We start from the raw sequence: 23,179 nt of genomic DNA, 5'->3' as shown, positions 1-23,179 counted from the left end.
GAAGTAAAGATAAACTGCTGGTGTACCAGAGTTTGCCTGACACTTTATATGCCATATACCAGCCCCCTTTCTTTAAAAAAAAAATCATTTTCAGTATTTTGTATTTGATAGGTTCACAAACTGACATTCCTTAATTGTTCTGCCCTCAGAGCATGGGTGCATTAAATAGCTTTCTGTGTCTTCTTGTATCTGCATTAAAGTTAAGGACTGATAGAGGAAAAGCTACTATGGATTACACCATTCCCCCCTGGAGGAGTAGATTCCCAAAAAGCTAGGATTGGACCTCCTGCTTGAGCTCAGACTTGCACAGAGCTTTCTACTTAGTATCAAAAAGAACCAGACAGCTTATATCTACTGTATAATTGTGTAGGATACACACACCAGCCTCAAATGCTCTAAACACAATACAAAATGTGCTCACCAATTGTTTCTGTCATATTAAGTTTTTGTCAGCAGGTGCAGAAGATGATCTCTTGTTGTGGATCCAGCTTTGGCCAAAACGGTCCAGTCCGTTTGCATTCGGTCCGTTGTGGACCGGTGTATGATGAGGTACGTGTACGGTATGTTTTGACATACTGATGTAGGCCAACTTTAAAAGCATTTATACTTTATGATACCTTATGTATGCACTGTACTGTATGTATGTGTTTTATGTGCACAAATTTGCATTAAACATTTTTCTAAGGTTCAATGAGATAACCGAACTTCATGCCGCTTTACTCCTTCATTTTATGTAAGGTTGATTTACGTGATGTTTCTTTAAGTCCATAAATGTGCCAGCTTTTCTTACTTTAAAGTAAGACTATGTTACTTTTGACAAACAGCAGACACTGAACACTAGTGGCAAATACAAGATCATAGTAAATGCTAAAACATTGTAAGAGTAGCACAAGTAGAGAAAGATCCATTTCCTAACGTCAGCTAACATTAGCCCCCAAACACTACTGGTCATACCAGACTGAGTTAAAGTTTTTTGTTTAAAAAAACAAAAAAAGCTGGTTCATCTCATTCCTTTGGGATTAGTTTTTTAGTCACTGTCTGTTCAGCTATTGTGGTTTTGCTGTGAAACCATCTTTTCATTTGATTTAAGCCTTTGTTTAAATATTCATGGAGAGATGAAATAAACTGACGACAAAGAATGCAGGTATTAGTTGCAGTATGCAGCACAGGATGTGTGAAAAACAAGCAACTTGCATAAAGTGCAGCGGGATTATTAAATTGAAAAATTAGAGGTGACAGATCATTTTTCTTGTCTATTTACTGTTCTATGTTATACTCGGTTTATTTTGAATTTGTCATCCTGCAGTAACACACTAAGGTCCTATATTTCCACCAATTGTATTGGAGATACCTACTGTATATTTTCAGAAAGATAAAATTCTTGTATTCCATTAAAGCATGGCAACACCGTGCAGTTCCTCTAAGCACTTTCCATAAAGAATTATAGCCATGGCCATCTTAAAACTACAATGGTCGCATTCACTTTTTGCAAAGATTTCTGTGTTAGATATTTTAGTTATAAAGACATTTTCTTCCATCATGTGAAATTCATAAATAGATCCTGGTTAGTCTTGTCATATAGTTAAATTATACAATGCAGTGTGATTTTACAGATCACCCACATTACTTCAAGAAATGAGCGGCGGGTAACCAGTTTATCTGTAGATTAGTCTGGCTCCTGGATTAGTAGTCTGGATTAGACTACTTCCACTTTAATGAATGAAAAAATGTACGGAGATAGTTAAACACAATTATAGTAGTCCCCAGCAAGAGGATTTAGTCACGATGTTGAAAAAGGCAAGGGTTAGTATGTCAGGGACTATTTATTTAAACATATGCATTTAAGTTTCACTTATTGTCTTATTTCAGACAATGTGAAATATGTGAAAAAAACACCTACCCTCTGAGCCAAAGGCAACCATCACATCCCCAAAAAAAAAATGTTACCTTCAGAAAGTCAGTAAAGCGATAAATATGAATATAGCCACTGGAGTGGAAAAACACAAAAAACCTTTCACGACAACTTTCATTTGCCCTTCAATTTCTGTAACGGCGGAGCTTAAAACATTTGTCTTAAGTGACAGGTGTGATGGATTGGGCAAAGCCGTCAATTTAGTATCAAAATGCAGCGGCCGCCTGTCAGGGTACTGCGGAGCAGATGGGTTAAGTGTCTAATCAGGCCAGAACTGAGTTAAGCCGGACTGACAACAACTAGAGGCACCTTTGAAGATGAAGTGAGGGTGGGTTTGTGTTTTAGTGCATTACCACATCTGCACATTATGGGGAGGCAAACGTAAAGTGGAAAGACAAATCAGGAGGCAAAATGCGCCATGGAAAAGGGGATTGGGTTTTTACTGTCCATCTATTTGTGTAAAAGACAGTGTGGTTTTAATGGACTAATATTCTTTAAAAAAGAAAAGGTAACAGGCAGGTGGAAAGAAAGGGAGCAAGAGACAATGGGTAATAAATCCACAGAATATATTAGATTAGGTTGCTTGAGATGGGAGTAGACAAAGCCCCTTGCTGAGAACTAAATGGGGGAGGGGTCTCCAACTGGTTGGAAACCCTTCCTGCAGGGGTCCATTGTCTACAACACCAGGCTACAAATAGAAAGCTGATTACAGAATACAGTGCAGTCAGCATTTTGTATTCGGTTGCAGGGGTGCCTATGGTTGATCCCCACATGTTGCCATTTTGTCTGAAATGTCTCCACCCTGTTATTTCCACCCAACACAGTGTTTCCCAGTTATTCAGTGAAAGGTTTTTGCTTTTGCCTTTTAGGTCTGAACTGCAGACTGGAAGTGTTTTCTCTCTTCTACATCATGCCAGATAAAGCTAATCCTCCCTTTCTCCTCCTCAAAATGATTTGTCTATTATTAAAAGCTTTTAAATGGAGCAGTGTGTTGGCTGACGACCAAATCCAGTGCCTTGTTGCCAGGGAAACCCTCAGCTCTCCTTTTTTTCTCTCCCCAGAGGCTCATATTTCAAAGCTGTCAGCAATCTCATGCACTCACACTGCTGCCTTTCAGCTAAAAGCTTTTTGTGCTACCAGTGGAGCAGTGTGGAAGGGAAAGGAGGTGGATGGGAGTGGTTAGAGGAGAGGGAGGGAAAATAAAGTACAACCTTCACCGTTACCAAGGCAACTTGATGTCACGGTGACATCACGCACCACTAAAAGCTTTTAACCGGATTCCTCTCCCGCCTTAGGCCCCATTTTGAGTCCTCTTTCAGCTAGGCTAGGGGGAAGGGCACAGGCAGGACGGCGTGTGTGCCTGCTTGCTTTTATCACTCCCTCACTGCAGATTCATCCCAGCTCTCAGCACAGTAAAAGACTTTCAAATTCACCCACTAAAGATCCTGTTTCTGCAATCCCAGCCAGCACAGGCCAAGAGAAAGCATTTAAAAAAATGGCAACAGAGGATGGTTTCAGCTACCTCATGGCAGGTCACAGTGAGAAACACAGGCGGGCCCCGAACTGGACCGACGGTGAAATGAAAGCCCTTCTGTACGTGTGGGAGGAACACCACAACGAACTGAAAATGAGCAAGAGGAACGCCAAGGTTTACGAGAAGATGTCCCAGAGGTTTTTCCAGCTGACTGGAGAGCAGCGTTTCAAAGAGGAGATCAAGATGAAAATCACAAACATGTCATTTCAGTACAGGCAAGTGCACCAGATCCAAATGTCCGAATAGAGGTATGACTTCACTCCAACTGTTGCTGCATGACTTTAAACATCTATTTTTGATCCAACAGGAGACTGAAAACTGTAGCTGGTGAAAGTGGGGAGACGCCGGACTGGCCGTATTATAAGGCCATTGAGAAGATCCTCTCCAAGCCGCTGGAGAACGGGCGGGTGACCTCTTTGGAGTTCCAGGCCTCTGTTGGTCCATCTACTTCCTCCCAGTCTACAGACAACCTGGTGCCCCAGTCAGAGGAGGGGATACTGGGATTTCTGCCAGAGTACACAGGCTCCTCAGATGAGATGGAGATAAAACAAGAGCTGGACTCTTTGAGCTCTGACAGTGAGCACACACTGGGCTCCAGGTAAAAGGAACTAGACAAGACATATATTGTGTTGGTGTGCGTGTATGTCACTGATAAAGGTAATAACAGTTTGATAAACTGACCTTTGTAGTCTATTGTGTCAGGGAAGCAATCCACCTAAAGTTGTTCAGTTCAGCTGACTAAATGCCCTTCAGGGCTTTAGTCAATCATGTTGTGTTTCGTGTTGCATGTACATGCATCATAAAAATGCTGACTCTGCAAACCATATTGTAAAGAAATCAAAATTAGTTTCTAGAATACATGCTTTTTTGAGTATGCATTCAAATGAAGCATATATTAATTTTGTATCAATGATAATATACATTTTTGAAGAAGATAAAAAACTCAAGGTAAGCTTTCAGCCCACAAGTTGCTCAGTTGTCATAGAGCTGGTTAGGGTGGTCCAAAGCTAAGATGACAGTTACTCGGCTAAGCTAGGCTATAGGTAGCCTACCTTTTTAGCAGGAGTAGTTTAGCTGTTTTTTATTCTCCATGACTGGATTTAGCTGTGGCCTTATCTACGTGGAATAACAAACGGAATTACTAAAATGTTAGTGCATCAATATTGATATGTTTCAATCACAGGAAACATGAAAAAGGTAAATTTAGCTTAATGCTAAAGATTAGCCGTGGTTATCTTCAGCTAGCTAGAGCTGGATTTGGCTCTTTGCTCTAGCGTCAGCTGTGTTTACTGTTTGATTTGGTGTTTAACTGTATTTTGTAGTATTCAAAAGATAGGGGAGGGGGGGTTATGTGAATTTACCTAGACGTGATATCATCAGCTAGCTTTTGGCTGTTTTGCTTTTGCTTAGCTATGTAGTTGACTGTTTGTTTTGGTGTTTAGCTGCGTTTAGTAGCTGGTATAGCTTTAAATTCTATACAATGTGGTTTTTATTATACTGTACATATATGACATAATATATACTTTATGTCTAACTGGTTCATTTGGTCTTAATATGTTGACTTAATATGCAGTTACTAAGCCCCTGTACATTGAGCACACACTCAACCAGCTGAGCCACTAGGGCCCCCCAACCAATTCAATAAGCTTATTAACCCTCTTGTTGTCTTCGGGTCTAATTTGACCCCTTTCCATATCAGAAATTTGGAATTCTTTCAAACAAATTTTCCAAAAAAGTAACATGGATGGTTCCCAACAACGCTTCTCACAAGTTAAATAAGTAATCAGTTCACTACATTCATTGAATTTTTGTGTTTTTGTCAATTTTACAGCATTTGGAAAAAAAACAATTGGTAAAAGAATTTCTTTTGTTTAAGTGTAAAAAAAGAGAGAAAAATGTTAAAAGTGACCAAATGTCAAATAAAGTGACAGAAATGTGAAAAGATGTCAGAAAAAGTAACAAAAATGTCACAAAAGGGACAAATGTAAATACATTTTAAAAAAGTTTAAAAAATTTTGGGGGGAAAAACACAAACATTTCAAAAGGCTCAGAAAAAGTCAACAAATGTTGAAAAAGTGACAAAATCATTGGGGGAAAGCCACAAAAGGGTCGAAAAAGACAACCATCACCTTGATAAAAGGTTTTTCCAGATCGGTGGGAAGACAACACGAGGGTTAAGCCTTTTTTATTATAATAATTATAATACTTTTGGTACTGCATGACTCTGGCTTTGGGAGAGGTTGCTGTAAACTAACTACCAATGAGCTGTTGCACCCAGAGGTGATCTGATCTATCACAAGTCACTGCCTGCTCTAAGAGACCCATTTTCTGTTCTCCAGCTCTCACCCTACTTCAGCCAGAAAAAGACACGCCAACAAGCACCTTTCCATGAAGAGAAAGAAACTGCGAGTGATGCAGGCCATGTTCCAGCAACAAAAAAGGTCGAGCCGGGCCATAGAGGAGACGTGCAGGGAGGTCCGTCGAGTCATGCACCAACAGAACCTCCTCCAGGTCCAGTGTCTGCAGTTGCAGGAACGTATGATGAACCTTCTGGAGAAGATGATCCAGCCTCCCTCCGCCATGTCAGCATAATGGAGTCAGATTGGGGTCAAAGATCCAGTGAAGCCACAACATGTGAGAGTTATAGTTGTCTGGGAGAGATTATTGTCTTGCCTCACCTATAGCCTTGTTGAAGCAAGAATAAAGCATATTTATTTTGGTTTTCAGTTTGACATGGAACATTTTAAGGTTTATTGTGTTGCATAGCCTAGCTCCTGTCAGTGTAGAGACGGCATATAGAGGTACAAAAATATGCTGTTTTACGTTTTTTTAAGGTGTCATCAGCCTGAAAATCATTAATGGAAGATGACCATTGTTAATAACCATATTGACATATGCTGCCACTTTAGCATCTAACGTGCGTCAGGCCCCAATGTGAGCCTTCATTGTAGTGATAGCTGTGTCAGCTGTCACTGTGGGAACAACAGGCTTGCAAAAACAGTTATTTTGTCACTTCATTTTTCACTGTGCCAGGATAATTACAAATTGCAACGTTTGATGCCAAAATAGGACAATTTGCATTATGAACCAGAGGATGAGGAAATAATCCCTGCTGTTGTTGAAGTAATTGGAGGGAATCTGTAAACAAATGGCTACATAACCAACACAAATTGCATGTCCTTTTTGTGATCAGCACAGCCAGTATTGACAAAAACCTGCTGGCCTACCATATCCCTCGTATGAGACAGAATTGCTTCTTACCTTGATCATACAATATTATTCTGATGTGGCTGTACAGAAAACAAACTAAAAGACATGAGGTCTTCTTAAAATGAAGGTACTTCCCGCTTTCAACTGATAACTTTCAAGGTAAATCTTATTTAGTAAATAAACAAAAAAAATGACAGATATTGAGTCCACTGACTCATTCTTCATATCCACTTCAAATTATGCGTCACTGTGACCACACAGATTGGCTCTCTGCCTGTACACTAATTGAACTGACTACGGACAAACAATAGTTTAATTATGGATGGCATTGTGCTTTTAGCATTGGATATAAATGCAAACTTTGAGAGAGAAACAGAAAACTTTTTTTTATTTTAATATGCAAAAATGTCCTGTTCTTATTTTCATTTCTGCTGAATAAAACAACACAGTCTCTTATTTATTGTCTTGTAATTGTTACTGCAGAGGAATTATTGAAATGCAAAATACACAGAAGGTAAGGCCTAACAGAGCCAAATGTTAAGGCATTGTGTCTACTTTAAAAGGATTTGGAGAAACTGGGGATTAAGTTAGTTCCATCAAACACTACACAAACTCCATGGAAGCCACTGCTTAATGAAAAAGCAATACACTATTTATAACTATTTATCTTTCATCAAATGCCTGTCAGTCATTTACTCTTTTCTGCAAAGGGGTAGGCTGAACCTGTGTAGTAAACCATGTCCGTTGCAGCCCTTTGACCAGAGTGGTATTGACAAACCATGCATCCACAGTCAAGTGCTGCTGCTCCAGTGTGGAAGAGCTTGGGTAAGACTTATATTTAAAATGCAACGTACTCCACTGTGGCATGTTTCCGGGATAATTATATAGCTTACAAAGTGGTTTCAAACCCATTTTTCTACATTTAAACGGCGTTGTTTACTTAAAAAACTCTATGCGTTTAATGTGAATTACTTAAACGCAAAATAAAGACCGTCAACTGTCATCAATATTAGCCAATAGCGTTGCTCCGATCGTTTGAATATTGAAAGAGACAGGCGTGGTGATTGGCCAGAAAGGGACGTCACATGTTCTCGAGACGTTACGCTGTCATGGTTACAATGAAAGACGCTTTGTAATCTCCGCCTTGGTGGAAAAGTAAAGGGTGGTCACGTTGCTCTCGCGCGTTGACATATGGACTACAGAATTGCAACAGGGAAATAGTGCTTTGATTTATTTAAAAAAAAAATGGACGTGTAATGTTAAAAAAATGGAAAGTTTTGACGTGTAGTAGCGTCAATGTAATCGTTTGCCGTCTTTGTGGAAATCTTTATCCCTGGAAAAGGTAACTCAAAAAGTTATTCATTACACAGCCTCGTTGTGGCGATAGTTTCAGTTAAATTAGCTAGCTAAGTAACATCGGTTCAAAACCTAGTGGTTATGGTTTAAACTATTTCTATTTATAACTTGTACAAAATAAAGAAGCCACAAGTCTTCGTCAGGTGTAGCCTATGCGGTTATGGAAGTGTTTAACTTGTGTGGTTAGTAGAGTATCGGAACATTTAAAAACCTCGGTTGACCGAAACTAAAGAGTCTGGTTGTGATTAAAGTGTTGTTGGTGAGTAGGGAGCCAGCTGGCATTCTGTTTTGGGGGAGTGGGTGGAGGGGTGGATACTTTGCAAGCTGTGTTTGGGCATAAAAGATGTCCTTCTAATGTCTGACACATAATTACTAAAATAAGATCGATAGGTCTTTAATTTGATTTATAATTTACTTTTAGTTGAAGGAAAAACAAAAACAGCCTGCCTCTTATTATTGTTCGCTTTAAAGCATGTATTATAAAGTGTATTTGTAATTCTGTTTCGAACAAATTGTATCAACAAAAAAATGTATTATATAATTATAAAATAATGACTCAACATGATTAAACGGTGTAATGTAGAGCTGAAACAATTAGTCGATTAATCAGTTAGTTGATCAGTAGGAAATTAAATAGCTACAATTCTGGTTATTGATTAATTGTTAAGGTCAGTTTTTTGAGCGAAAGCGCCTAATTTAGCTGGTTACAGCCTCTCAAAAGTGAATATGTCCTGCTTTATTTAGTCTCAAATGGTTTTCTCAAAGCTTTTGCTGTTTGGACATAATATCAGGAAACTGTGATGTGTGTTTTTCACTATTTTGACAAGACCATACTCAATTTGTTGTCAAAGAATTTGACAGCTTAAGCAATAATGATATAAGTGTTGCAGCCCTAATATTGACTTAATTAGTATTTCACATGACTCTGTCTCTGTTGAAAACTGATGGACAACTGTATTATTCTGCAATTCTATGTTATAATCTGGTGTTGGTGCTGTTCTTGTGTAGTATAATTTCATATATGGAAAACAAATTGCTTTCTTCCTGTTTTTGCCCACTTTGTGTAACTGTAGGATGACAACAACACAATAGTGTTGGCAACTTGCAAGTGTTTCAGTTCCCACACACTGGATGTCACAGCGCCCTACAACAAAGATGAGGATACAGGGGCAGCCTGAGGGCGCAAGGAGGCGTCTGGATTTAAATGCAGTCGGTGAGCTGAGGGGTGTGGAGATCATCCGTGGTCGGGCAGGATATGGATTTACTATTTCAGGGCAGAGGCCATGTCTGTTGAGTGGCATCCTGGAGGGAAGCCCTGCTCACCTGGTGGGTCTCAAACAGGGGGATCACATCATGGCCATCAACGGAACTGACGTGTCCACTGCTTTGCATGAGACTGTGGTGCAGTTGATTGGCAGCTGCAAAGGACCCTTGCAGTTGGTGGTGCATGCTGCAAGCCGAATCATGGGGAACCCCATTCTTAATGATGCAAAATTTGGGATTGGCCAGAAAAATGGTATTTACCAAAAGGCAGGTGTTCTCCGCACTATCTCATATGATTCAAGCAATTCCTCCTTTAACTCAAATCATGCTATCAGCACCAAACAGAGGCCGGTGTCAGAGCCTGATATGTCACAATGGTCACAACAGTGGAACTCTTTAGCTGAGCAGCAAAATGAGAAAACTTCCAAAGTGGGGGACACAGACTCTGTGTTTACAGACACAGAAGAAGCTAATTCAGACTGGAGTATGTTAAACATGACCTTGGTGGTGGGCTACCTGAGCTCCACAGAGCTGATTTTAAACACTACAGAATCGGAGGAGGACTGTTTAAAAGCCATTCAGGAGCGAATACGACTGTTGGGAACAGAGCAGAATACTCATACTCTGGTGATGATGAAGATCATGTTTGACTGCATCCGACTTTGTGACGACGCAGGAGCTGTTTTGGCAGCCTTTCCTGCTGAGAACCTGGTTTTAGGGGCTGTGTGTGCTGAAGACCCTCGTTTTTTGTGCCTGGTCACTACAGCACATGTAATCAATGGCCGTTTACCAGAGGACGGTCCTCTGCGGGCCTCCTGCCATGTTTTCTTCATCGACCCAGAGCTGGGAAACCACGAAGACCATGTAGGCATTGCAGGACGCTTTGGCTTTGACTGCACTCCAGATCCAGATGCCTTGGGCTGCCTGGAATTTCCTCAGACTCCACCAGACGTCCTTCACTTTGTCACAGTCCTGTACAGTGACATGGGGGAGGCTGTGGAGAGGCTTCGCCTCAAACTGGACATGGAGTCTCAGCGGCAAGCCAAGGAGAACGACAGCACAGGCAAGCAAGGCAGCGCCAGCAGCAATGGGGACAGCGGAATTGGAAATGCGTCACCCCCTGAAGAGAGAGCGGACAGGGATTTCCCTTCTGCAATCCGAAACCACCCTGGGGCCCACCTCCCCAGCTGTCCATGGGATTATCCCATGGCTGAAGACCTCAACTCAATAAACCCCTCCAAGAAGGGCCAAAGCCTGAATCCAGAGAACAGTGCCAGCACACATTCCCTTTCAGAGTCACTACCTGGCCCTGATTCTCTTCATAGCTTTTATGGAGGTCCCCCACCCAGGCTGGAGTTCCAGTTTAAGCCCCCACCACCTTTGCCTTTGGGTAAAAAAGCAAATGTCTTTGGAGACCCTCTCAGAGGTAGCCAAAGGTGGTTCTCTAAGCCAAAGTGGCCTAAAGTCCTGAGCGGTGAACCAGACCCTCCAGTGACCAACAACTTGGCCTCCAGTGTTGTTAGCACTGGCACAAATAACCTGCCCCCCCCTATGAGCCAGATCCCCTCAGACAGGTACTGCTCAGCCGATGTCATGATGCTCCCTCCCAGAGAGGACTGGACCAAAAAGCTTCTTGAACAGAGAGAAAAACAGCAGAAAGATGGTGGTATCAAAAATGTAAGTAAGACACTTTTAAAAACTAAAAAACTAGAATCTGCAGCCTTTAATAAAGCCTGTAGTCTGGTTGTGACCAGTTCAACTAAACAATTATTTTTTATATTTGTTTTGTCTTGTCTTTTATTTTTATAAGCCAGAAGAGTTGAAAAAAATCTGATAATTAATTAGAACAAAGGCAACATTTTGGGAAGTCTGACAAGATATGCAGCCGAAATATTGTATATTATTATGTCTGCAGGAGTTACTTTAGTGACATTAACTGCTCAGTTGATGCCATTTATTTTAATGCTTTGCAACACTGAAGGGAACCAGCTTACACAACATTAGATGCTCTGCCATCTTTGCTGCAGTTTGAATATGTGAAAAGGTATGGATTGCTAATGTTTTGATTATAGGGGAAAACTTTTGACCCGTAGCTATTTATGTTACCTGAAATATTGGTTTTGTGTATTTTTGATAGGTATTTTTGGATTTTGAATACTAGTGCAAAATTTTGCTCACATGTACCGTTTCCATGCAGGTCATTTCTTAGCCGTGTGTTAATGACAAAACTATTCCATTGTAAGCACAGTCCCACTAAGACATCTGTTTCTGTACTTCATTCATGTTTAACACAGCTACACAGGAAGTATTAAATGGTCACATGAAGTTGAGTTTCCAGACACTGAGAGGGTGTGTGTAAGCCGGACTTTGGTGGCCCCTAAAATGAAATACAATACCACTTTTTCTAGAGTCAATTGGTGCTGAGTGTGAATTGAAATATCCGAAAGCACCTGTTTTAAGTCAATGCAGTAATTGTCATAAACATGCAGAGAGGGATTTTTTTTTTTTTTTTTACATTATTGTCCTCTCTGCCCACAAGATGGCCCTGTGTATCCATATAGTCCCTAAAATGAGGCTCCCTCAGGAAATCAATTATGTGTGTGCGTTATCTTTGGATTTATTTATTTCAGCCTTTGGGATCAATGCAGTTAGTTGACATGTAGGCAAAAATGTTTTTGTAAATACCAGTAGCTAAAAATACAATTCTGGGCATTTTAGGGTATGTCCAAGTCAGCTACAAAAAATCTGTAGTTTTTGAACTTACTTTTACAGCATTTATTGATGTTTTCAACCTTATTTTAGCAAAGTATTTAGCTGTGTTTATGAATCGGAAGTAGATTGCGTTCTTGTCCACCGGCCTACAGTAGATCAGAAAGGGGTCAATCTTGCACAGGAAGCCAAGCAAATTACAGGGTAGAGACCATGTCATGTAGTGGTAAATATCTGCAATTTTTAAACTCTCGTTCAAACATTAGGCGCAGCCTCTCCAAACATAAGAATTGGGGTGGCTGGTGAAAATAATAAGGGTGTTGATTATGCTGTCTATGGTATTGGTAGTTGTATTTTTGCTAATCTGTTTCTCCTTTATTGTCATAGAGCTCCAGGTTTTGGGGTATGGGTGTTGGCCGTGCCTCTAGACGGCGCTCTGCCAAACGTCTCAGCCTGGCACGGTCACTGGACGACCTGGAGGTAGGCAACACGTTTTGTTTATTTCATTGGTTTTCTTAGAAGTTTAATTCTTGTTATTTTTCTCATTTAATTTGAATCACAATAGTCAAGCTTTTTATTTGGATTAATTTGCCATTGTTTGTCTGTGACAAAAGTTGTTTAAAAAATGGAAAATCATCAGTGGTTTTTAGTGGTCTGCTACACTAATGTGGACATTCAGTTGAACCATTCCCTTTCTCATTCTGCTCCACTTTCCGTTCTTTTTTAACCTTTCATTTCCGTTGCCTTGAACTCTGAGTTTGCTGCTACATGCCTTGGGTGGCTCACAAAGTGGTCTTTGTGTGGGCCAGAGGCGTGGTCCTGTTTGTTTGGCCTCGCTAATGAGCACTGCTGCGCAACTAAATGTCATGGTCACATTTTCTCATATTAATGTTGCTGAGGAACTCTCTGCATGCATGCAGTACTCATGCACACTGATCTACATTCACACATCTCCTACATCTCATGATTGCTCTGAAAGCACACAGACAGACACAGAAACAAACTAACAAGTGGCATAATGTGTTGTATGTCCACTCATTAGACAACAGTCACACCTGCAGACAACACTTTGTACTCAAAGAGGCACACCAAACAGATCCCCTTAGGATTGTCCCGACACACACTAAACAGTACTGTTGTTGAAAAGCCCAAGGATCTGAACAGGTCTGCTCATGAATTACAGCCACAGGATTAAAGATGAATATAAAGGATAAAGTGGGATTTCCCACCTTGTCTTAAACTTTAATTTAATTGTTTAATTTCTGTGCTCCAAGTTAGCTAATGTGCAGTGATCCCCTCACTTTGTTTTTCTGTTGGTTTGGTGATTTCATTATATTTAATTGCTATAGTTATGGCATCCCAGCAGTGGCAAATTAGTTTGCATCTAATAGTATAATTACTTTTAAGTTCACATTCATCCCTAACAACTGATGCAGCTGCAAAAAAGTTTAGGAAGTATAGAACTGAGAAGCTTTAGACTGCTTTAATCATTTTTCTATTTTTCACTTTTATTTTTCATGGGAGATAATAACATTGACTGGACAGAAAGCTGGCTGCTTTTTTAAAAACTTTTATTACTGTGTGGAGTTCTCTTTCTTAAAACTTGAGTTTCTTTTGTTACACAATATTTTGTGCACATGTATTAATACCTATACTTCACACCTATCTCAGGAACTGCTATGCCACAAACAGGGAGAGCCAGGCTCAGGCTGATCTGATGTGTTTTTCTAAATGTAGTGTCAAATACAGGCCTTTCATGTGCGAGCATCATGGGTAACATCTCATGGGTAACACGTCTGTACATTATCCACTTTTCTTGAATGATCAAGCTCTGGCATGTTGAAGTAAGCTGAGTTTGGTTTGGCATATCTATTTTGGAAAATAGAATGTGGTTGCCTGTATAATGACAGTTTGTGTTAGATTAAACAAGACTTGATTGGATGCTGGAATTATTGCGTTATGAGAGGGAAGTTTTACATTGTTACCCATGCATTGTGTTGATCTGGCTTTAAAAACGCATTAGCTGCTCTGTGGACCTTGAAGCCCTTAGCTCCTATCTGAGAGAAGGACCTTTTCAGTTTCATAAAGTCTGGGATCCATTTACAACTTACTTGGGCTCTGATTGTCTGCGTTCAATAACCGTAGGGCTGTATGGGTTGGCTTGGGGAGAACAGATCTTTGTTTTCTAACTGTATGGTACCTTCAATTGAAACTGTTGTTCGGTTCGGTGCCCAGGGAGAAAACGGGACAGAGTAACACGGCGGAGATATATATATATATATATATATACCCAATATAATTAAGGCTGGAGGCTGGTGTTGCAAAGGTAGCCGCCTTAACTGCAAAATGCTGCGGGAAACCATGAGACTGTTTAGCTAATATCACTCTACTTCCTGTGAAATAACATCCGAGAAATCAGTTGTTATGGTGCATCTAGCTCATAGGTATTCAGACTCCATGTAATCAAGAACAGTAATTTAACCCCATGGTAGGCCTATACGTTCCAGGTGTTAACACCATAGGGATGTTTTATGGTTGTCAAAGGCAATTAGATCCTCACCTAGCACTTGCCCCTGGGCTTTTGTTTCAAGGGCTGAGCTTCACCCTGGGTTCATGATCAGAGATCTGATGTTGCACTTCTAAAAGCCCCCATGCAAAAATTGGTGTTTTTACTTCCACAAAAGATTTGGAGAAGTTCCCTATGAAGAGCCTGTACATCAGACTGTAGAGACATGAGCCTGATAACTTCTTTTCTCTTCTTTCTGCTCTACTTCAAAGAGAGTACTGATAAGAATCGATCAACCTATCAAGCCTATGAGCTGCACTAAGCTGTTAACCTTAGATGACGCCTTGCTTCTATGTATTCAGTGGCAGTAGTGCATGTTTGGTTTCTTCTCTAACTTTGAATGTTGTTGTGAAGGATGTTCTAAGGGACTGTTCTCATGGCAAGTTTAGCAAAAATAAATGATAAGCTCTCAGTCAGTGCATGCATCTGGACTCACAAGGACACCGTGAGACTATTTTGGAGTTCACCATCCGTGCTCAGGGCAGAGCCCTGTGGATAACCCCTGTATGTAGCTTTACTGCATGTTGTGGACAAGTCCATCACAAATTGGACGCGTGTGGCTGTGTTGCTTTTTCCATGATCGGTGGTGTGCGTCACAGTGGATACAGGAATGAGCAAATGCTTGTTATTTTCTTTCACTGTACAAAGGCTCTGACACGTAGCTTTTGCAACTCGTGCATCAGTTCAAATCAGCATGTAAACAGCATGTCTTTTTGGTTTAATAGAGAGGGAAACTGCTGTACTATTCTGTGTTTGTGCCGATTCATCTTGTGATGAAGGGTGTTTTGATGCACGCTGAGCTTTGGTTGTCAGATCCCCTAATTTTTGGGCATGTTGAAGAATGTACTGCTTTGTACCTTCTTGTCATTTATTTCCACACAGAGCTCGTCGGAGCCCTGCCGCAAATGCACCCAAATCCCACCGCATCAATTCACCACTATGAGCCTATTTCTTACTCATCACAGACTCCTTGTTTCTGCGACACTCTGTAGGTGACACCATTAGCAGGCTGCTGTGCCCATGTTCACACTGACTCTGTCTCCTGAAGTGTTGCTGCATGTTAGTTAGAGAGAGCACATTGTTTTTTTCAGACATACTGAAATACTGAAATTTGGGGTACTTCTTTTGCTCCATGAGTGTGAAGTGTCTCCTCTCCTTCTAGGTGTGGAGACATTAGAAGCTCTTGTTTGCGCGAGAGAGAGAGAGAGGGAGAGAGAGAGAGAGAGTGAGGGGAGAGAGAGTGAGAGAGAGAAAGAGAGAGAGAGAGAGAGAGAGAGAGAGATCCGAATAGCTGTCAGGATTTGCGGCTCTCCTTCACGCTCTCTCCTCCCCCGTTGAGCTCCGTCTCTCTGCACTGCAAACACCAACTCACACACACACCGGAGCTCAAGCGGATGGACTGGTTTATACACACCAGGCGTGTGGAGCAGCGCTGAGGACGAGCCAAACGCACGCACACAGCGCCATACATGGAGCAAACTTTGACTCTCAACTCTGTAAGTGTTGTCATGAAATCCCAGAGTCTTCATTATTTTGTCTGTCCTCACTTCTCTTCTGTTTTGGTGGTGCCATCTTCGCTGCCACCGTTACTACTCCGTCTTTGGGCTCTTTGTAGCTCCTGTTGTAGCCTTTGAACGACATACAGTGGTTAGCTTGTGTGGTCTGTCAGAGGAATGTTTTGACCAGTGCCAGCTGAACTCGCATGTGCTGTATGACACACACTGCGCTGCTCTATATAGTTAAATGTGGTGTAGCATCTATATCAGGATGCACACTGACTTCAAATTAGACGTTATACTAAAAGGGTTTTGTGAAGTGACCCAAGATTATTCTTGTAAAGTGTGCATCAAGGGTCACTTTATGGGCCTTTGAATGAAGTGTGCTCGCACTGAGAAGTGAACCTTTCCGCAATCGCTTGGTGGCATTGGGAAAAGTTAGATTCAGTGTGAGCGAAACAGAGATCAGAGGTTGTTGTTTTCAGATATAATTAAGTCTTTAATGGACGTTCTCTTGCATCATGTAATAGTTTGAACTTGAAATGTTGCGTGTGGTTTGGCTGTGCCTCTATTTCCTTTGTGCAGGCATGTCCGTGCTCTGATTCACCAGCACTCTCATTTGCTTATCTCAAAATGAAAACACCTATCTTTTTGATGCTTGTGACTACTGCATGATCTTTGTTGCTATATAAAATGTTTTACATACATACAGCATATCCAAGCAAAAAATCTATATTTACTGATATGCCATACTTCATTGTATAAATTATTCTTTCTTTTTTGATGTGGGTGTCAATGATTTGAGAAGATGAGCAGGGGTAGTGTGTTCTTGGGGATTAGCTGTAAAGGCAGGAGAACACGACACACTTTTCTCTGTCTGACATCACATGGCCAGCTCTGGAGTGTGGGTGGACAGTTGCGCTCACAAAATGGGTCCTTAGGCGAACATTATAGAATGCAAAGACTATACAGCCTGACATTTTCTAAATGTCTCCACTATGATTCCTTCTTTTCCTCTCTTCTCTCACAAGACATTTTATTGCAATTACACAGACTTCTCTTTCCAAACCCATCGATTGGAAAAACAATATATTAACACAACAAAACCTGAGTGGAAGTTGAACTGTCCAGCTGCTTGGAGTATGAATATGCAACAGCCAGTAACCAGATGACCAGATGTGGCTGTGGTTGCTGAGTTTGCTGTTTGACCAAGCTGTGACCACGGAAAATACCCGATGCCTTGCCATCTTTTGGATGGAGACGCACCACAGCTCCACTCTTAACTCTATTGACATTCAGGATTATGATGTATTTTTTTAGTTAACCTAACAGCTTTTCATCATCCCTTGTTGATTGGCTATAGGAAAGAGTGTCTGAACCAGGACGTACGGATGTGACACACAACTTCTGGAGGTGATTCATTGCCCACACACTGTTTACCTTCCTCAATCATACTATTATTACATTTCTCTGCTTCACTGAAAGGGAATCAACTGCCAAGGGTGTGGAGGTTACTTAAAAAGCAACGGCTTCAGAAGGGCCAAAGTCTTGTATCACCTCCCTGGTAACAGTTTAGACATGTCTGGGATACAGTGGGCTAATCGCCTGTTCAACACTCACACCTGTTGCTTAGAAGACGCCAGGGCGCGTTTGCTTCATGTCTTTGAGACATTGAGCAAGACGGATTGTCTTGTTTGAACTAGAGAGGATTGCAAGGAGGCTCGGAAAGTGAATGTAGTTGGTATCTTTTTGATCTTGAGTTGGCAGGACCAGGTCAAAGCCTTGTCTACCTCACACTGTAGAAGTCATAAACATGGATTGTTGGGTATTTAGCCTTCCTGTGATAATGTGAGGGATTGGCCTGGAGCTCTACTTTGGCGGTGTAAACACTAACTTTCCCTCACAAACTATTTATATAACATATTCATCCTGTGGTCAACATCCAGAAATATAATATCTGTTTATATAGCTTGGTTATTGCATGACCTCGCTGCTTAAGGTTGAGTAAAGTGATTTACGTTTATTCTATGTTTTGTTCATGTGTCATGGTATTTCTAAAGGCAGTGGTTTAAAAGGTTGCCCTTAAATGCAAATTATGCGGTCTTAAATCAGTCATATTATGAATATATATATATATATATCATCACATTTAGTAGTACATATGATAAAGATTAAGGAAAGATTCAGAGATTCCTTGTAGACAAAGTGTCACAAATCTCAAATAACACGTTTCTGCAAGTTCTTTTGCCACTTTGAGCCTTTACATGAACAGCAATGCCAAATACCTATAGAGAAATGCCATCCCATAGACCTTAGCCTAGAGCAATCAACTTAAGCCAAACTTGCCTTTCCTTATTCCCCAGTTTCACTTAACCTGCTCAGGTTCCCTGCATAGCCCAAAGGATTAACAGTGGGTATAAGGTAGGACACAGGACGTAAACTATTATAACATTTCCTTGTCATTGGCAACCTATAGCCTTGTACCCTTCCAGGAGGCAGGTATTCATTCATATCACGGCCTTATCTCCACACAACAAATGTACCTAAGCACTTAGACTTTTAAAAACATTGTACACTAAGGTTTCATGTAAGTGAATTTTGGCATAAAAACTTCCCAGTGTCGGGTTTCAGATTGGAAAGTCCATTTCTGGTGTTTTTTTATGGGAGAGAAAGAGAGCAGTAATAGGGTGTGGTGGTATCTTATGGGGTTTACCCACCTCAAGCCCTCCAGGCAGCGCTTTTTCTGTGATAATAAATTAAGAGGGGAGGGGTCGTGGTCACTGGTTCTACTTCCCATCTCTGAAGCTATTCTATTTGTGTTTAGCTGTGGCTTGTGAAGCAAATGTATTTTGTTGTTCATTTTGTTTAGCATTTTCCCAGACTTAGCCTTCCATTTTGTTACTTCAATGCAATAAACATAGGTATTAAAACAACAAAGGGAGTTAACAACATGTTTACTGGCATGTTTTTAGGCTTCACAGTAAGCTACAGGTCCAGAGCCATGAGCTGTACATGTTTAGGCCGAGTTAAGAAGATCAGAATTTACATTGTCGTCATAAGTTGGGAAAGACAAATTCTGATAATGGTTAAAGCATCACATTCCTGAATTCTGTGAGAAGTAGGGCAGCAGAGGGAAAAAGGTAAACGTCTCCATCCAGAGGTATGCTAATACTCCCTGTCTTCTTTTTTTTATCAGCAACAAGTAGTGAACACACATGCACACCGGCAGCACTGCACAAATCATACTAATGCCACTTTTAACCAGATTGGAGCAGAGCTGTACCCATCTGCTGTGGCTAACCAGTTGGAGTTGGGGAACAGGCAGCTGATTACTGCTGATTAAGGGGATTAAGAGAAGAAATTCATTGTGGCGATGGACTCTGTTTGCATGCAAATCACCAGTGTCTTTAACCCATTTTTTAGCTGAGGGGATTACACTTAAAAGATGCCTCAGCACAAGTCTGGACCCTCATGGCTCAGAGCAACGGGCCCGACATGTATCCACCCAGCATCAAGCATTTGTTAAATTGAACCCCCCCCCCCCCAGATTAGTGTTTAACTCCTTATTGAATCATAAAGTATTGGCTTCCAATTTGTATCCTGGAGTATAGTCTCTTCTATTGGCATTGATAACGGAACAAGATTTTAAATCTGAATTTCTACACTGTGGGAAAAATTCTTTTGGTTTGTTAATATTTTTTATATTGTTATCTACAATGTTAGTCAGGTAAGATAATGACCTGTGTTTCTTAGCCCCCCCTTTATCTGTTTGTTTGTAAAATGTAAGAAAAAACATATACAGATTTGGGTAAAATTAGGAGGAAATAAATCCCTTTTCCGAAGCACATGTGAAAGGTGGATTCTTAATTTAGATTTTGCCATTAGACAAATCTTCTTCTTTTTTTGTCACACTTTGTTAAAAATTGAAACCCAAAATGCCAAAATCATGTCTTCTACGGTCGCCTTTTTATGAAAAAATAAAAATCAAATAAAGTTATATACCAGAACATGTGATACTAAATTAGATCATAAGTGAAGTTGAATTACACCACTGGCATAATTTCTGAGGTTTACATGGCAAAAATAGGATTTCTAAACACAGCGTGACCGTAAGTAGCATATTAAGAGAGGCTTATGCTATGAAAATATGTTGTCTGAAAGGACTCAATATAGAGTCTCACAGCCCTTGATCTATGGACATAATGCAGATGGGAAATCTAACAAGAGGCTAATTGTGTTCATGTTGTTTACCATTCCTGGCCCCCTAGCATCACATAATTATGATGACCTCATCCGATCCTTGTTAATGTAACAAGAGTGTCTGGCAGATTTGCTGTGACAACATTTCCCACAGTAAAACAATAGATCCTTCTTTAACCTCCTAAAGTTACCCTGCCAGCTGTTTGTCTGTCTACGCTGTCACTTAGACACTTTCTGACATTGTCAGAGGAATTTCATAATTCTCTGAACCAGTATCTCCCCCCCCCCCCCCCACCCCCCCCCCCCCCCCCCCCGAAACTCCTTGCTTGGTTGGGAGAGAAATGTCTATTCCATCTAAACAGTCACCACAACCTCTCCCCTTTCTCTCTCAAAAGGAAGTTGCCTCCATGCAAAACTCTCTCTTGATGTTATTGTCAGGGAATAGTTTGTCCTCTGCCACAGATAGCAGGCTGAGATAAATTTCCTTCATTGAAGATTGCCTGGTGGAGAACTTGACATGCAATTAGTTAGGTCTTGTGACAAGCGGTGCTCGTTGTCGCTGTAAGGCCTGTTCAGAAAAGTTTCACAAATTGACTAAATCAAGTGGAGGCTCAGAGCTCACATGAAGGCTATTTACTTTGTAGCAGCAGACTCTTTGCTTAGCAAAACTGAAGCAAGAAATAGAAAAATGCTTTTCCTGAGGGCATTTTGGATTGAAGAGTTCTATGATTTTGCTCTTATGTGCTTATAGACCTGGGTGCTGTGAACACAAAGGGCAAAAGTAGATATGAAGGGCTGTAGACTGAGTGTCCTGTGATTTTGTGACTCAGCTTAGCACCAAGAATAGATTCTAATTACTGAATGGCTGATTTAGTCTGCACATGAAGAAGTACACATTCTCTCTTGCATAACATATACATCATATTATTATCTGAATAGCACAGTGTTTTAAATTAATGTCCCAATTTGTACAAACAGGAAATGAAACCCATGTGCAGGTGAACATCCACTGCTTTTTAAATTTGGAAAGAGAAAACAAGAGATTTAATACTTTATTTTGTTTTCGAGATGTTCCTGGAGCTGTATAAACCCTTTTTGCAATTAGTTTTTTATTTACAGCTATGAGTAGCTTGTCTATCAACTTTGTGCTTTGCATTGTGGGACATTAGTGTCCATCAAAAGCACAATCAAAAATAAAATAGAAGTTTGCCACTTTTTGTGTGAATGCAGTGTACACTAAAAAAATCAGTTTGAAGTAGTAGGCTATATTTATGTTATTTGTTTCTCTTTCTTGAGGCATCAGTAAAAATTTAGCCTTATCAGATTAATTAAGACTGACTGACTGATGGCAGATTTGGAAAGTTGTGTCCCACAATTTTTCTAACTTTCTAATTTCACAGTCATGCTAACTTTTTTTCTTTTCAATCTTCACACTTTTTCTGTGTGTAATTGGATGCAACAAAGGAAAGCTGTCCAGTGTGCATTGTTTTTTTACATTTAGAATTTACAAACAATTACAAAAACTATAAACTGAGACTCGGAACGTGTCCCAGGACCAAAAAACATTGAGGATAGACGGGAGGGAGGGAGACAAAACAACACATACTCAGACAGACACAAGACAAGGGACCAAACACCTGCACAAGTTAAAGCAAAGGCTGTAACCTAAAAGCGTCAGCAATGCTCAGCCAAGTGTCCAGAGTCCTTCCTGGCGCTCCATGAATGCGCGGTGTAGAGAGTTCCATATAAACTACATCCAAGAAGGAAAGGGTCCATGCACGGATAGACAGGTCATAAGGTGGTTTCCAACAGGTTGCAATCATTTTGTTCGCAGCTGTAAGTCCAGCAAATACATTTTTCTGAGTTCCAGAGAGCTGAAAGGTTGACAGCTCATTTAAAATCAAGACATTGACAGTAACAGGCGGGCCAATATTATCGGCCAATATTAGGCATTTCCCAATCTATCGGTATCAGCATTTACAATGGCCGATTACAAAAATAAATAAATTGAATTCATCAGAATCATTTATAATGACAAATAAAGGATTCTGATAAAATCCTCAGGAAAAAATAAAAAATGGACTGTCAACCATGTTATGGGGGTTGGCGTTGCACCCTCTGGCGTTTGTCCGCCAGAGGGTGCTCTACAGGCAACACTCTGATTTTTTTTTTTTTTTTTGTTATTGTGTTTTTGTTCAAGGACTTTAAGTTTCATATCTTAGGTTTGTATTTTTATACATTTTATGTATCAGAACTTTAATATATTTTGATGTTCTCTTGTGACAATAAAATAAATTTATATTATTATATTATGTTAGTAAGAACTCTAAATAACTAATGTTAGGGAAAGCTGTTTACGTTTTGTGATGCATTTCTGGATTTTTTTTTTTTTTTTTAAATGTATACTGGCCGATATATCGGAATGTCAGAATTTTTCGATAGCTTAATATTTGTATTGGTATCGGCCTTAAAAATCGGTCGGGCTCACTTATTTTTTCCAAAATAATAAGGTCCCATGGTGGTCCACTGGCCGGGGCGGGACTCCGCCTCTCTATTTAGATTAGGGAGCTGGTCAAAGGATAGCAGTGTAGCAGTCTCACTGCTGTGTAATTTAGCACACCTGCTGTGTGGTGTTTTTTTTGTTTTTTGTTAACGTGTTTTTGTTCAAAGGACTTTAAGTTTCATAACTTAAATTTGTACTTTTATACATTTTATTTATCAGAACTTTATATGTCGATGTTCCTCTGTTCTGTTGTGACAATAAAAGTAATTATGATCTTGTTATTTTAGTGAGAACTCATAAATAACTACAAATAACTAATGTTAGAGAAATCTGTACAAAACTTTAATCGTACCAATAAAAGTTTTACCAAAGCCCATCACCTCTAAGACTGACCATAGAAATGGCCACTGAAGTCTGTTAAAGGCTTTCA

At 40.3% G+C, this 23,179-nt stretch overlaps 3 protein-coding genes across 6 annotated transcripts in view; all 3 read left to right on the top strand.

The window, feature by feature from the left end:
* dtx4a (deltex 4, E3 ubiquitin ligase a) overlaps window positions 1–696 on the top strand; it is a 17,630-nt gene extending 16,934 nt beyond the window's left edge. The window contains exon 9 of the mRNA XM_032511304.1: window positions 1–696. This exon is cut by the window's left edge and continues 949 nt beyond it. The gene's annotated coding sequence lies outside the window, so the exon portion shown is untranslated.
* A 2,375-nt stretch (window positions 697–3,071) lies between these two features.
* On the top strand, window positions 3,072–6,735 carry msantd1 (Myb/SANT-like DNA-binding domain containing 1). Its single transcript, XM_032511302.1, has 3 exons — window positions 3,072–3,661; window positions 3,754–4,044; window positions 5,786–6,735. Exons 1-3 carry the CDS (start codon window positions 3,408–3,410, stop codon window positions 6,036–6,038), a joined length of 798 nt encoding a protein of 265 aa, XP_032367193.1. The 5' UTR covers window positions 3,072–3,407; the 3' UTR covers window positions 6,039–6,735.
* A 1,038-nt stretch (window positions 6,736–7,773) lies between these two features.
* rgs12a (regulator of G protein signaling 12a) overlaps window positions 7,774–23,179 on the top strand; it is a 42,246-nt gene continuing 26,840 nt past the window's right edge. For all 4 annotated transcript variants that reach the window (XM_032511295.1, XM_032511293.1, XM_032511292.1 and 1 more), the window contains exons 1-3: window positions 7,774–7,998; window positions 9,086–10,952; window positions 12,372–12,464. In XM_032511295.1, the coding sequence (XP_032367186.1) occupies window positions 9,144–10,952; window positions 12,372–12,464 (1,902 nt within the window). In that variant the 5' untranslated portion in view covers window positions 7,774–7,998; window positions 9,086–9,143. The remainder of the gene's footprint in view (window positions 7,999–9,085; window positions 10,953–12,371; window positions 12,465–23,179) is intronic.

This window comes from Etheostoma spectabile, unplaced genomic scaffold (genome assembly GCF_008692095.1).
Source record: "Etheostoma spectabile isolate EspeVRDwgs_2016 unplaced genomic scaffold, UIUC_Espe_1.0 scaffold352, whole genome shotgun sequence".
Classification (NCBI taxonomy): Eukaryota; Metazoa; Chordata; class Actinopteri; order Perciformes; family Percidae; genus Etheostoma; species Etheostoma spectabile.
The sequence above is the reverse complement of the archived record's forward strand: the minus strand, read 5'-3'. Positions and strand labels throughout refer to the sequence as shown.

Excerpts from the sequence above, each read along its gene's own strand:
- msantd1 (XM_032511302.1), top strand. The coding sequence starts at position 3,408 with ATGGCAACAGAGGATGGTTTCAGCTACCTCATGGCAGGTCACAGTGAG. Across the intron at positions 3,662-3,753 it reads AACATGTCATTTCAGTACAG|GAGACTGAAAACTGTAGCTG; the intron begins GCAAGTGCACCA and ends TTGATCCAACAG. Across the intron at positions 4,045-5,785 it reads GAGCACACACTGGGCTCCAG|CTCTCACCCTACTTCAGCCA; the intron begins GTAAAAGGAACT and ends TCTGTTCTCCAG.